At 47.8% G+C, this 15,590-nt stretch overlaps 1 protein-coding gene across 1 annotated transcript in view; it reads right to left on the minus strand.

Annotated features, from left to right (window-relative positions):
- Positions 1-2,178: 2,178 nt before the first annotated feature.
- Positions 2,179-15,590, minus strand: part of LOC306940275 (apical junction component 1 homolog) — a gene marked incomplete at both ends in the record, with an annotated part of 40,464 nt that continues 27,052 nt past the window's right edge. Inside the window, 5 exons of the mRNA XM_079525297.1 lie at positions 2,179-2,421; positions 3,483-3,638; positions 4,604-4,790; positions 6,549-6,667; positions 7,371-7,587. Of these exons, the coding sequence (XP_079381423.1) occupies positions 2,179-2,421; positions 3,483-3,638; positions 4,604-4,790; positions 6,549-6,667; positions 7,371-7,587 (922 nt within the window). The remainder of the gene's footprint in view (positions 2,422-3,482; positions 3,639-4,603; positions 4,791-6,548; positions 6,668-7,370; positions 7,588-15,590) is intronic.

Below are 15,590 nucleotides of genomic sequence, written 5' to 3' on the forward strand. Positions count from 1 at the left end.
TGGTGGTCCGGGGACCACCAGGGGTCCTTGAGGGGGTTCCAGGTGGTCCGCGGACCACCAGGGGTCCTTGAGGGGGTTCCAGGTGGTCCGGGGTCCACCAGGGGTCCTTGAGGGGGTTCCAGGTGGTCTGGGGACCACCAGGGGTCCTTGAGGGGGATCCAGGTGGTCCGGGGACCACCAGGGGTCCTTGAGGGGGTTCCAGGTGGTCCGGGGACCACCAGGGTTCCTTGAGGGGGTTCCAGGTGGTCCCCATGCAGCTAAATGATGGAGAGTTGGTGACCAAATGGACCCTTATTAGATCCTTAGCTCTTGAGACTGTAAAATAAAACCAAATGGACCCGTACACGGGTCCATTTGGTTTCGTTTTACGCTCTCAAGAGTTAAACATCTGCATTACTTAATAATTTACAAGACGTCTACACAATATTAGAGAAAAGCCTAATTGTTATTTTGATCAAAATGTGGCTTTTATCTCTCCTAATGGTATAAACATCAACACACCATGGAAAATCTCATCCAACGATAACAAAATATCCTTTAGTTTTGGGTCTGAGGGCTCTATTTTCGCTAAACCCCTTATCCATAAACTTTTTTTCTTTTTTTTCTTTTTTTTTTACTATTGTTGAATAGTTCAACTAGTCGATGTAAATCGACACGTTGCGAGCTTGTAGATCGGCTATTTTAACTATTAAAAAAATGTTTTTGATGCGGCATTCCTATACCTAACCTGACTCGGCCAGATGGTGGCAGTATTGAGTTCAACAGTTCCCTCCTCCTACCTCAATCTGGTCTCTCAAGCAGAAACGATGAACAGGAAGCAGTGGGACAACAATGATGATAGCTCCATAATAATGTAAGGCAGCGCTTCAATACGCCACCAGTCTGTTAGCTTGTGTTTACATGTGCACTGTGGCAGCGCTTCAATACGCCACCAGTCTGTTAGCTTGTGTTTACATGTGCACTGAGGCAGCGCTTCAATACGCCACCAGTCTGTTAGCTTGTGTTTACATGTGCACTGAGGCAGCGCTTCAATACGCCACCAGTCTGTTAGCTTGTGTTTACATGTGCACTGAGGCAGCGCTTCAATACGCCACCAGTCTGTTAGCTTGTGTTTACATGTGCACTGAGGCAGCGCTTCAATACGCCACCAGTCTGTTAGCTTGTGTTTACATGTGCACTGAGGCAGCGCTTCAATACGCCACCAGTCTGTTAGCTTGTGTTTACATGTGCACTGAGGCAGCGCTTCAATACGCCACCAGTCTGTTAGCTTGTGTTTACATGTGCACTGAGGCAGCGCTTCAATACGCCACCAGTCTGTTAGCTTGTGTTTACATGTGCACTGAGGCAGCGCTTCAATACGACACCAGTCTGTTAGCTTGTGTTTACATGTGCACTGAGGCAGCGCTTCAATACGCCACCAGTCTGTTAGCTTGTGTTTACATGTGCACTGAGGCAGCGCTTCAATACGCCACCAGTCTGTTAGCTTGTGTTTACATGTGCACTGAGGCAGCGCTTCAATACGACACCAGTCTGTTAGCTTGTGTTTACATGTGCACTGAGGCAGCGCTTCAATACGACACCAGTCTGTTAGCTTGTGTTTACATGTGCACTGAGGCAGCGCTTCAATACGCCACCAGTCTGTTAGCTTGTGTTTACATGTGCACTGTGGCAGTGCTTCAATACGCTACCAGTCTGTTAGCTTGTGTTTACATGTGCACTGAGGCAGCGCTTCAATACGCCACCAGTCTGTTAGCTTGTGTTTACATGTGCACTGTGGCAGTGCTTCAATACGCTACCAGTCTGTTAGCTTGTGTTTGTATGTGCACTGTGGCAGCGCTTCAATACGCTACCAGTCTGTTAGCTTGTGTTTGTATGTGCACTGTGGCAGTGCTTCAATACGCTACCAGTCTGTTAGCTTGTGTTTGTATGTGCACTGTGGCAGCGCTTCAATACGCTACCAGTCTGTTACCTTGTGTTTACATGTGCACTGAGGCAGTGCTTCAATACGCTACCAGTCTGGCGTTGATCCCGCCTCTAGCGGACGCGTACGGCTGTGTACCGCTCCGATCAGATCAGAGTTTTTTCGTCGTCTCTGTCCGAGAGAGACCAGATAGAAGCAGGAGGAGGAACTCACTGCTGCCACCATCTGGCGGAGTCAGGAGGTGTTCCCACCCGGTTCTAAATTATATCGTCTAGGAGGTGCGGCGTGCCCACCCAGTCCAGCGTGCGCGGCTCGGAGGCGGCCATGATCATGCACATGAACTGCTTTCCCGTGCGGCGGTCCGTGGGGTAGACGGTGGTGGGCGTGAAGCGCCGGTTCCGCTCCACGAAGTCGCAGAGCCGCCGGTAGACCGCCGGGTACTCGTGGCGCAGAGACACGCCGCGGAGCCGCAGCTCGCGCTGGATGTTGATGAAGCACACCTGAGAAACACATGGTCATAAAGGTTGCACCCTAGGTTTGACCCTAACCTGGGGTTCACAGTGAGAAACACATGGTCATAAAGGTTGCACCCTAGGTTTGACCCTAACCTGGGGTTCACAGTGAGAAACACATGGTTATAAAGGTTGCACCCTAGGTTTGACCCTAACCTGGGGTTCACAGTGAGAAACGCATGGTTATAAAGGTTGCACCCTAGGTTTGACCCTAACCTGGGGTTAACAGTGAGAAACACATGGTCATAAAGGTTGCACCCTAGGTTTGACCCTAACCTGGGGTTCACAGTGAGAAACACATGGTCATAAAGGTTGCACCCTAGGTTTGACCCTAACCTGGGGTTAACAGTGAGAAACACATGGTTATAAAGGTTGCACCCTAGGTTTGACCCTAACCTGGGGTTCACAGTGAGAAACACATGGTCATAAAGGTTGCACCCTAGGTTTGACCCTAACCTGGGGTTCACAGTGAGAAACACATGGTCATAAAGGTTGCACCCTAGGTTTGACCCTAACCTGGGGTTCACAGTGAGAAACACATGGTCATAAAGGTTGCACCCTAGGTTTGACCCTAACCTGGGGTTAACAGTGAGAAACACATGGTCATAAAGGTTGCACCCTAGGTTTGACCCTAACCTGGGGTTCACAGTGAGAAACACATGGTCATAAAGGTTGTACCCTAGGTTTGACCCTAACCTGGGGTTCACAGTGAGAAACACATGGTCATAAAGGTTGCACCCTAGGTTTGACCCTAACCTGGGGTTAACAGTGAGAAACACATGGTTATAAAGGTTGCACCCTAGGTTTGACCCTAACCTGGGGTTAACAGTGAGAAACACATGGTCATAAAGGTTGCATATATATATATAATATTATTTTATTTTTTCATCTTTATTCATTTTTCTTTTAGGTTTTATTACCTATGACACAGCCAGAACATTCAGTGGATTTTCTGGTTTTCTCTGTCTCTGTGAAGCGTTTTGAGCTGCAATGAAAACAGCCAAACAGGCCTCAACAGTAACTCTCTCTCTCATCGTATTGTCTCTTACCTCTCTCGCCCTGCGCCCCTCCTCTCCCTCGCGGTCGATGTCGGCGGTCCCGGGAGGCGGGGTCAGGATGAGGGTCTCCATGTCGACGCCCCCTCCCCCCCCCTCCTCCTCCTCCCGGTGAACCTTCCTCTCCGGGCTGAAGGAGGCCAGCGCCACCTTTAGGCCACAATTTACAATTTAGGCATGTAGCAGACACTGTGGGACAGTGGAATATATCTATATAATAAACTATATGAGTATACACTATATAGAGTGCTATGTTTACATAAAATGCTGTCTAAGTTCCATAAGTTGAGCCTTTGCATTCGCCTGTAAGGTCGAGGCTAGGGCAAGCATAGACATATAAAGGTAGACGCCCCCGTTCGCCTCTGGAGCGAATGTGCTCAAGGGAGGGCAACAAAATCCCGAGATTCCTTGCGAAGCCCCGCCCCCCACGGAAGCATGAGCGTGCGTCACAGAGCGCGCATGTTCGGGCCTGAAGTCCCGGAAAAGATGCGTTGTGATTGGCCAGTAGTCACTTGAGTGGCAGCGTGACGTAGTTTGTGCCGTCCACTCTTCCGGCGTACCAGCGTAAATTCTTCCGCCCTCCCGTCGACACACATGGCTCCAACGAACTGCAGCAGCCAATGAGGTCGCTCCAACGAACCGCAGCAGCCAATGAGGTGGCTCCAACGAACTGCAGCAGCCAATGAGGTCGCTCCAACGAACCGCAGCAGCCAATGAGGTGGCTCCAACGAACTGCAGCAGCCAATGAGGCATCTATTTTTTTAAATATCTATGAGGGCAAGTGCTACGGGCTAAGATGGAGTCTGAAGAGGTGGGTTTTCAGACTAGAAACGTAATGTAACTCTGAGAGTACATTTGGTTCCAAACTATCATTTAGCTGGAGACGCCCTGGAACTCCCTCAAGGACCCCTGGGGGTCCCCGGACCCCCTGGAACTCCCTCAAGGACCCCTGGGGGTCCCCGGACCCCCTGGAACCCCCTCAAGGACCCCTGGGGGTCCCCGGACCCCCTGGAACTCCCTCAAGGACCCCTGGGGGTCCCCGGACCCCACTTTGGGAACCACTGATGAAGTGAGTAAATGTAATGTAGTTGAGTAGTTGTACTCGGTTCACTGACCTTGGCGTACTTCCGGACGGTGGGGGTGTGGCTTCGCGGTGCCGCCCCCCCGGGGGGCGTGGCCTCTCCCACGGCGATGCTAACGTTGAGCAGGAAGCACTCGTTGGGGTCGTACTCTCCGCCCGCGTCGCGCAGCTCGCCGCAGTACTCGCCCAGGTTGTCCTTGAAGCTGTCCAGTTCACGCAGGCTAGAAAATAACATTATTATTATTATAAACTGTTCAGTTCACGCAGGCTAGAAATAACATTATTATTATTATACATAATGTTCGAAACAACACACAGACGTAAAGGGTGTTCAATAGCTCTGATTTATAGACCCACACACAGACGTAAAGGGTGTTCAACAGCACTGATTTATAGACCCACACACAGACGTAAAGGGTGTTCAACAGCACTGATTTATAGACCCACACACAGACGTAAAGGGTGTTCAACAGCTCTGATTTATAGACCCACACACAGACGTAAAGGGTGTTCAATAGCTCTGATTTATAGACCCACACACAGACGTAAAGGGTGTTCAATAGCTCTGATTCATAGACCCACACACAGACGTAAAGGGTGTTCAACAGCTCTGATTCATAGACCCACACACAGACGTAAAGGGTGTTCAACAGCTCTGATTTATAGACCCACACACAGACGTAAAGGGTGTTCAATAGCTCTGATTTATAGACCCACACACAGACGTAAAGGGTGTTCAATAGCTCTGATTTATAGACCCACACACAGTCGTAAAGGGTGTTCAATAGCTCTGATTCATAGACCCACACACAGACGTAAAGGGTGTTCAATAGCTCTGATTTATAGACCCACACACAGACGTAAAGGGTGTTCAATAGCTCTGATTTATAGACCCACACACAGACGTAAAGGGTGTTCAATAGCACTGATTTATGGAACAATAACTGAAAACCTCAATAATGGAGTTAGGTGGTTTCCTCCGGACAGCAACGGTTTATAAAGACCTCCGGTACCTCAGCTAGGTGAGGTACTAAAGGTACCTCAGCTAGGTGAGGTACTAAAGGTACCTCAGCTAGGTGGGGTACTAAAGGTACCTCAGCTAGGTGAGGTACTAAAGGTACCTCAGCTAGGTGAGGTACTAAAGGTACCTCAGCTAGGTGAGGTACTAAAGGTACCTCAGCTAGGTGAGGTACTAAAGGTACCTCAGCTAGGTGGGGTACTAAAGGTACCTCAGCTAGGTGAGGTACTAAAGGTACCTCAGCTAGGTGAGGTACTAAAGGTACCTCAGCTAGGTGGGGTACTAAAGGTACCTCAGCTAGGTGAGGTACTAAAGGTACCTCAGCTAGGTGAGGTACTAAAGGTACCTCAGCTAGGTGAGGTACTAAAGGTACCTCAGCTAGGTGAGGTACTAAAGGTACCTCAGCTAGGTGAGGTACTAAAGGTACCTCAGCTAGGTGAGGTACTAAAGGTACCTCAGCTAGGTGGGGTACTAAAGGTACCTCAGCTAGGTGGGGTACTAAAGGTACCTCAGCTAGGTGAGGTACTAAAGGTACCTCAGCTAGGTGAGGTACTAAAGGTACCTCAGGGTACCAGGGTATTAAGGGGTATTACCTCAGGTACGTAGGGGACATGGCCAGCCCCTCCAGGGGTATTAAGGGGTATTACCTCAGGTACGTAGGGGACATGGCCAGCCCCTCCAGGGATATTAAGGGGTATTACCTCAGGTACGTAGGGGACATGGCCAGCCCCTCCAGGGGTATTAAGGGGTATTACCTCAGGTACGTAGGGGACATGGCCAGCCCCTCCAGGGGTATTAAGGGGTATTACCTCAGGTACGTAGGGGACATGGCCAGCCCCTCCAGGGGTATTAAGGGGTATTACCTCAGGTACGTAGGGGACATGGCCAGCCCCTCCAGGTACCTCAGGTACCTCAGGGTACCTCAGGTACCTCAGGGTACCGGGGTATTAAGGGGTATTACCTCAGGTACGTAGGGGGCGTGGCCAGCCCCTCCAGGCCTCGCTGCAGAAACACGCCCGATGCTGAAGGGTTGGGGAAGCCCAGGAAGAGAACGCCACGCCCTCGAGACAGGAAGCCCACCTGTGGGGGGGGGAGGTGGGGATGGAAGGTTATGGAAAATAACTTTTCAAGTTACCTAACAGTACAACCAGACTGGAGTTAGGTGGTTTCTACCCCACAGTACAACCAGACTGGAGTTAGGTGGTTTCTACCCCACAGTACAACCAGACTGGAGTTAGGTGGTTTCTACCCCACAGTACAACCAGACTGGAGTTAGGTGGTTTCTACCCCACAGTACAACCAGACTGGAGTTAGTTACCTTAGTGAGCCTAGAGAAGGCCTTGTGAACGTCAGGGGTCTCCCCCCTCCCTCCCCCCCACACCCCCCCCCCCCCCTCCTTCCGACCTTAGCGAGCCTAGAGAAGGCCTTGTGAACATCAGGGGTCTCCCCCCAACCCCCCCCCCCCCCTCCCTCCCCACGCCCCTCCCCCCCTCCCCCTACCCCAGCGAGCCTAGAGAAGGCCATGTGAACGTCAGGGGTCTCCCACCATCACCCCCTCCCTCCCCACACCCCTCCCCCCCTCCCCCTACCTTAGCGAGCCTAGAGAAGGCCTTGTGAACGTCAGGGGTCTCCCCCCACCCCCCCCCCCCCCCCCTCCCTCCCCACACCCCTCCCCCCCTCCCCTACCTTAGCGAGCCTAGAGAAGGCCTTGTGAACATCAGGGGTCTCCCCCCACCCCCCCTCCCCGCTCCCTCACCACACCCCTCCCTCCCCTCCCCCCTACCTTAGCGAGCCTAGAGAAGGCCTTGTGAACGTCAGGGGTCTCCCTGCAGTGTCGTATCACGTGTCTGCAGACGGACCCCACGCGGCCGTACAGACAGCTCCCCTTGTGGACGTCCCAGTCACTGCGCCGGCAGCCCCGCGAGCAGTAGTAGGTATAGCAGCTGTGGCACGACTTGAAGTACAAGCAGGCGTTGAACACAGTCTCTGTACGACGACACCTGCAGTACAGTACAGCATGAGTACAGTACAGTACAGTACAGTACAGCATGAGTACAGTACAGCACAGTACAGTACAGCATGAGTACAGTACAGCATGAGTACAGTACAGTACAGCATTAGTACAGTACAGTACAGCATGAGTACAGTACAGTACAGTACAGCATGAGTACAGTACAGTACAGTACAGTACAGCATGAGTACAGTACAGCACAGTACAGTACAGCATGAGTACAGTACAGCATGAGTACAGTACAGTACAGCATTAGTACAGTACAGTACAGCATGAGTACAGTACAGCACAGTACAGCATGAGTACAGTACAGCATGAGTACAGTACAATACAATACAGTACAGCATGAGTACAGTACAGCACGAGTACAGTACAGTACAGTACAGCATGAGTACAGTACAGTACAGCACGAGTACAGTACAGCACAGTACAGCATGAGTACAGTACAGCATGAGTACAGCACAGTACAGTACAGTACAGTACAGTACAGTACAGTACAGTACAGTACAGTACAGTGCAGTACAGTACAGTACAGTACAGTACAGTACAGTACAGTACAGCATGAGTACAGTAAAGTACAGTACAGCATGAGTACAGCACAGTACAGCATGAGTACATTACAGCATGAGTACAGTACAGTACAGTACAGTACAGTACAGTACAGTACAGTACAGTACAGTACAGCATGAGTACAGTACAGTACAGTACAGTACAGTACAGTACAGTACAGTACAGTACAGTACAGTACAGTACAGCATGAGTACAGTATGAGTACAGTACAGCATGAGTACAGTAAAGCATGAGTACAGCACAGTACAGTACAGTACAGCATGAGTACAGTAGAGTACAGCATGAGTACAGCACAGTACAGTACAGCATGAGTACAGTACAGTACAGCATGAGTACAGCACAGTACAGTACAGTACAGTACAGTACAGCATGAGTACAGCACAGTACAGTACAGCATGAGTACAATACAGCATGAGTACAGTAGAGTACAGCATGAGTACAGCACAGTACAGTACAGCATGAGTACAGTACAGTACAGTACAGTACAGTACAGTACAGTACAGTACAGTACATTACAGTACAGTACAGCATGAGTACAGCACAGTACAGTACAGCATCAGTACAGCACAGTACAGTACAGCATGAGTACAGTACAGCATGAGTACAGTAGAGTACAGCATGAGTACAGCACAGTACAGTACAGCATGAGTACAGTAGAGTACAGCATGAGTACAGCACAGTACAGTACAGCATGAGTACAGTACAGTACAGTACAGTACAGTACAGTACAGTACAGTACAGTACAGTACAGTACAGTACAGTACAGCATGAGTACAGCACAGTACAGTAAAGCATGAGTACAGCATCAGTACAGTACAGCATGAGTACAGTAGAGTACAGCATGAGTACAGTACAGTACAGCATGAGTACAGCACAGTACAGTACAGTACAGCATGAGTACAGTACAGTACAGCATGAGTACAGTACAGTACAGTACAGTACAGTACAGTACAGCATGAGTACAGTACAGCATGAGTACAGTACAGTACAGTACAGTACAGTACAGTACAGTACAGTACAGTACAGTACAGTACAGCATGAGTACAGTACAGTACAGCATGAGTACAGTACAGCATGAGTACAGTACAGTACAGTACAGCATGAGTACAGTACAGTACAGTACAGTACAGTACAGTACAGCATGAGTACAGTACAGCATGAGTACAGTACAGTACAGTACAGTACAGTACAGTACAGCATGAGTACAGTACAGCATGAGTACAGTACAGTACAGTACAGTTCAGCATGAGTACAGTACAGCATGAGTACAGTACAGTACAGTACAGTACAGTACAGTACAGTACAGTACAGTACAGTACAGTACAGTACAGCATGAGTACAGTACAGTACAGTACAGTACAGTACAGCATGAGTACAGCACAGTACAGTACAGCATGAGTACAGTACAGCATGAGTACAGTACAGTACAGTACAGCATGAGTACAGTACAGCATGAGTACAGTACAGTACAGTACAGCATGAGTACAGTACAGTACAGTACAGTACAGTACAGTACAGTACAGTACAGTACAGTACAGCATGAGTACAGTACAGTACAGTACAGCATGAGTACAGTACAGCATGAGTACAGTACAGTACAGCACAGTACAGTACAGTACAGTACAGCATGAGTACAGCACAGTACAGTACAGCATGAGTACAGTACAGCATGAGTACAGTACAGTACAGTACAGTACAGTACAGTACAGTACAGTACAGTACAGCATGAGTACAGTACAGCATGAGTACAGTAGAGTACAGCATGAGTACAGCACAGTACAGTACAGCATGAGTACAGTACAGTACAGTACAGTACAGTACAGTACAGTACAGTACAGTACAGTACAGCATGAGTACAGCATGAGTACAGTACAGTACAGTACAGTACAGTACAGTACAGCATGAGTACAGCACAGTACAGTACAGCATGAGTACAGTACAGTACAGTACAGTACAGTACAATACAGTACAGTACAGTACAGCATGAGTACAGCACAGTACAGTACAGCATGAGTACAGTACAGTACAGTACAGTACAGTACAGTACAGTACAGTACAGTACAGTACAGTACAGTACAGTACAGTACAGCATGAGTACAGCACAGTACAGTACAGCATGAGTACAGTACAGTACAGTACAGTACAGTACAGTACAGTACAGTACAGTACAGTACAGTACAGCATGAGTACAGCACAGTACAGTACAGCATGAGTACAGTACAGTACAGTACAGCATGAGTACAGTACAGTACAGTACAGTACAGTACAGTACAGTACAGTACAGTACAGTACAGTACAGTACAGCATGAGTACAGTACAGTACAGCATGAGTACAGTACAGTACAGCATGAGTACAGTACAGCACAGCATGAGTACAGTACAGCATGAGTACAGTACAGCATGAGTAAAGTACAGCACAGCATGAGTACAGTACAGCATGAGTACAGCACAGCATGAGTACAGTACAGTACAGCCCAGTACAGTACAGTACAGCATGAGTACAGTACAGCATGAGTACAGTACAGTACAGCATGAGTACAGCACAGTACAGTTCAGCACAGTACAGTACAGTACAGTACAGTACAGTACAGTACAGTACAGTACAGTACAGTACAGTACAGTACAGTACAGTACAGTACAGTACTGTACAGTACAGCATGAGTACAGTGCAGTACAGCATGAGTACAGTACAGCACATTACAGTACAGCATGAGTACAGTACAGCACAGTACAGTACAGCATGAGTACAGTACAGTACAGTACAGTACAGTACAGCATGAGTATAGTACAGCATGAGTACAGCACAGTACAGTACAGCATGAGTACAGTACAGTACAGTACAGTACAGTACAGTACAGTACAGTACAGCATGAGTATAGTACAGCACAGTACAGCACAGTACAGTACAGTACAGTACAGCATGAGTATAGTACAGCATGAGTACAGCACAGTACAGTACCGCATGAGTACAGTACAGTACAGCATGAGTATAGTACAGCACAGTACAGCACAGTACAGTACATCATGAGTACAGTACAGCACAGTACAGCACAGCACAGTACAGTACAGCATGAGTACAGTACAGCACAGTACAGCATGAGTACAGCACAGTACAGTACAGCATGAGAACAGTACAGTACAGTACAGTACAGTACAGTACAGTACAGTACAGTACAGTACAGTACAGTACAGCATGAGTACAGTACAGCACAGTACAGCACAGTACAGTACAGTACAGTACAGCATGACAGCATGAGTACAGTACAGCATAGTACAGTACAGCATGAGTACAGCACAGCACAGTACAGTACAGTACAGTACAGCATGAGTACAGTACAGCATGAGTACAGCACAGTACAGTACATCATGAGTACAGTACAGTACAGCATGAGTACAGTACAGCATGAGTACAGTACAGCATGAGCACAGTACAGTACAGTACAGCATGAGTACAGTACAGCACGAGTACAGTACAGCATGAGCACAGTACAGCATGAGTACAGTACAGTACAGTACAGCATGAGTACAGTACAGTACAGTACAGCATGAGTACAGTACAGCATGAGTACAGTACAGTACAGTACAGCATGAGTACAGTACAGTACAGCATGAGTACAGTACAGCATGAGTACAGTACAGCATGAGTACAGTACAGTACAGTACAGCATGAGTACAGTACAGCACGAGTACAGTACAGCATGAGCACAGTACAGCATGAGTACAGTACAGCATGAGTACAGCACAGTACAGTACAGTACAGTACAGTACAGTACAGTACAGTACAGTACAGTACAGTACAGCATGAGTACAGTACAGCATGAGTACAGTACAGTACAGCATGAGTACAGCACAGTACAGTACAGCATGAGTACAGTACAGCATGAGTACAGTACAGTACAGTACAGTACAGCATGAGTACAGTACAGTACAGTACAGTACAGTACAGTACAGTACAGTACAGTACAGTACAGTACAGTACAGTACAGTACAGTACAGTACAGTACAGCATGAGTACAGTATGAGTACAGTACAGCATGAGTACAGCACAGTACAGTACAGTACAGTACAGTACAGCATGAGTACAGTACAGCATGAGTACAGTAGAGTACAGCATGAGTACAGCACAGTACAGTACAGCATGAGTACAGTACAGCATGAGTACAGTACAGTACAGTACAGTACAGCATGAGTACAGTACAGTACAATACAGCATGAGTAGACAGCATGAGTACATCATGAGTACAGTACAGCATGAGTACAGTACAGCATGAGTACAGTACAGTACAGTACAGCATGAGTACAGTACAGCACAGCATGAGTACAGTACAGCATGAGTACAGCACAGTACAGTACAGCATGAGTACAGTACAGCATGAGTACAGTACAGTACAGCCCAGTACAGTACAGTACAGCATGAGTACAGTACAGCATGAGTACAGTACAGTACAGCATGAGTATAGCACAGTACAGTACAGCACAGTACAGTACAGTACAGTACAGTACAGTACAGTACAGTACAGTACAGTACAGTACAGTACAGTACAGCATGAGTACAGTGCAGTACAGCATGAGTACAGTACAGCACAGTACAGTACAGCATGAGTACAGCACAGTACAGTACAGCATGAGTACAGTACAGCACAGTACAGTACAGCATGAGTACAGTACAGCACAGTACAGCACAGTACAGTACAGTACAGCATGAGTACAGCACAGTACAGTACAGCATGAGTACAGCACAGTACAGTACAGCATGAGTACAGTACAGCATGAGTACAGTACAGCACAGTACAGTACCGCATGAGTACAGTACAGCACAGTACAGCACAGTACAGTACAGTACAGCATGAGTACAGTACAGCACAGTACAGCACAGCACAGTACAGTACAGCATGAGTACAGTACAGTACAGTACAGTACAGTACAGTACAGTACAGTACAGTACAGTACAGTACAGTACAGTACAGTACAGTACAGCATGAGTACAGTACAGCACAGTACAGCACAGTACAGTACAGCATGAGAGCATGAGTACAGTACAGCATAGTACAGTACAGCATGAGTACAGCACAGCACAGTACAGTACAGTACAGTACAGTACAGTACAGTACAGCATGAGTACAGTACAGCATGAGTACAGCACAGTACAGTACAGCATGAGTACAGTACAGCATGGCATCAGTACAGTACAGTACAGCATGAGTTCAGTACAGTACAGTACATCATGAGTACAGTACAGCATGAGTACAGCACAGTACAGTACAGCATGAGTACAGTACAGCATGAGTACAGTACAGTACAGCCCAGTACAGTACAGTACAGCATGAGTACAGTACAGCATGAGTACAGTACAGTACAGCATGAGTATAGCACAGTACAGTACAGCACAGTACAGTACAGTACAGTACAGTACAGTACAGTACAGTACAGTACAGTACAGTACAGTACAGCATGAGTACAGTGCAGTACAGCATGAGTACAGTACAGCACAGTACAGTACAGCATGAGTACAGCACAGTACAGTACAGCATGAGTACAGTACAGCATGAGTACAGTACAGCACAGTACAGTACAGCATGAGTACAGTACAGCACAGTACAGCACAGTACAGTACAGTACAGCATGAGTACAGCACAGTACAGTACAGCATGAGTACAGCACAGTACAGTACAGCATGAGTACAGTACAGCATGAGTACAGTACAGCACAGTACAGTACCGCATGAGTACAGTACAGCACAGTACAGCACAGTACAGTACAGTACAGTACAGCATGAGTACAGTACAGCACAGTACAGCACAGCACAGTACAGTACAGCATGAGTACAGTACAGTACAGTACAGTACAGTACAGTACAGTACAGTACAGTACAGCATGAGTACAGTACAGCACAGTACAGCACAGTACAGTACAGCATGAGAGCATGAGTACAGTACAGCATAGTACAGTACAGCATGAGTACAGCACAGCACAGTACAGTACAGTACAGTACAGTACAGTACAGCATGAGTACAGTACAGCATGAGTACAGCACAGTACAGTACAGCATGAGTACAGTACAGCATGGCATCAGTACAGTACAGTACAGCATGAGTTCAGTACAGTACAGTACATCATGAGTACAGTACAGCATGAGTACAGTACAGTACAGCATGGCATCAGTACAGTACAGTACAGCATGAGTTCAGTAAAGTAAAGTACAGTACAGTACAGTACAGTACAGTACAGTACAGTACAGTACAGTACAGTACAGTACAGTACAGTACAGCATGGCATCAGTACAGTACAGCATGAGTTCAGTACAGTACAGTACAGCATGAGTACAGTACAGTACAGTACAGTACAGTACAGTACAGTACAGTACAGTACAGTACAGTACAGCATGGCATCAGTACAGTACAGCATGAGTTCAGTACAGTACAGTACAGCATGAGTACAGTACAGTACAGTACAGCATGGCATCAGTACAGTACAGCATGAGTTCAGTACAGCACAGTAAAGTACAACATTAGTACAGTACAGTACAGTACAACATGAGTACAGTACAGAATTGGTAGTATACGGTGAGCCTGACCGGTTGCTGATTAGATGAAATGAGACTGACCGGTTGTTGATTGGATGAAATTAGACTGACCGGTTGTTGTTTTGATGAAATGAGACTGACTGGTTGTTGGAGCACATCATGGTGTCGTCCTCATCGGGTTAGCGGTAGCATTAGCGGTAGTGTCAGCGGTAGCGTTAGTGTTAGCGGTAGTGTTAGCGTTAGCGGTAGAATTAGCGGTAGTGTCAGCGGTAGCGTTAGTGTTAGCGGTAGCATTAGCGGTAGTGTCAGCGGTAGCGTTAGTGTTAGCGGTAGCATTAGCGGTAGTGTCAGCGGTAGCGGTAGTGTTAGCGGTAGCGTTAGCGGTAACTGTAGCGGTAGTGTTAGCGGTAGTGTCAGCGGTAGCGGTAGTGTTAGCGGTAGCGTTAGCGGTAACTGTAGCGGTAGTGTTAGCGGTAGTGTCAGCGGTAGCGGTAGTGTTAGCGGTAGCGTTAGCGGTAACTGTAGCGGTAGTGTTAGTGGTAGTGTCAGCGGTAGCGGTATCTTCAGCGGTAGTGTCAGCGGTAGCATTAGTGTTAGCGGTAGTGTTAGCGGTAGCGTTAGCGGTAACTGTAGCGGTAGTGTTAGTGGTAGCATTAGTGTTAGCGGTAGTGTTAGCGGTAGCGTTAGCGGTAACTGTAGCGGTAGTGTTAGTGGTAGTGTCAGCGGTAGCGGTAGCATTAGCGGTAGTGTCAGCGGTAGCATTAGTGTTAGCGGTAGTGTTAGTGTTAGCGGTAGTGTTAGCGGTAGTGGTAGTGTTAGTGTCAGCGGTAGTGTTAGCGGTAGTGGTAGTGTTAGTGTCAGCGGTAGTGTTAGCGGTAGTGGTAGTGTTAGTGTCAGCG

This window comes from Electrona antarctica (genome assembly GCF_951216825.1).
Source record: "Electrona antarctica genome assembly, chromosome: 16".
NCBI lineage: Eukaryota > Metazoa > Chordata > Actinopteri > Myctophiformes > Myctophidae > Electrona > Electrona antarctica.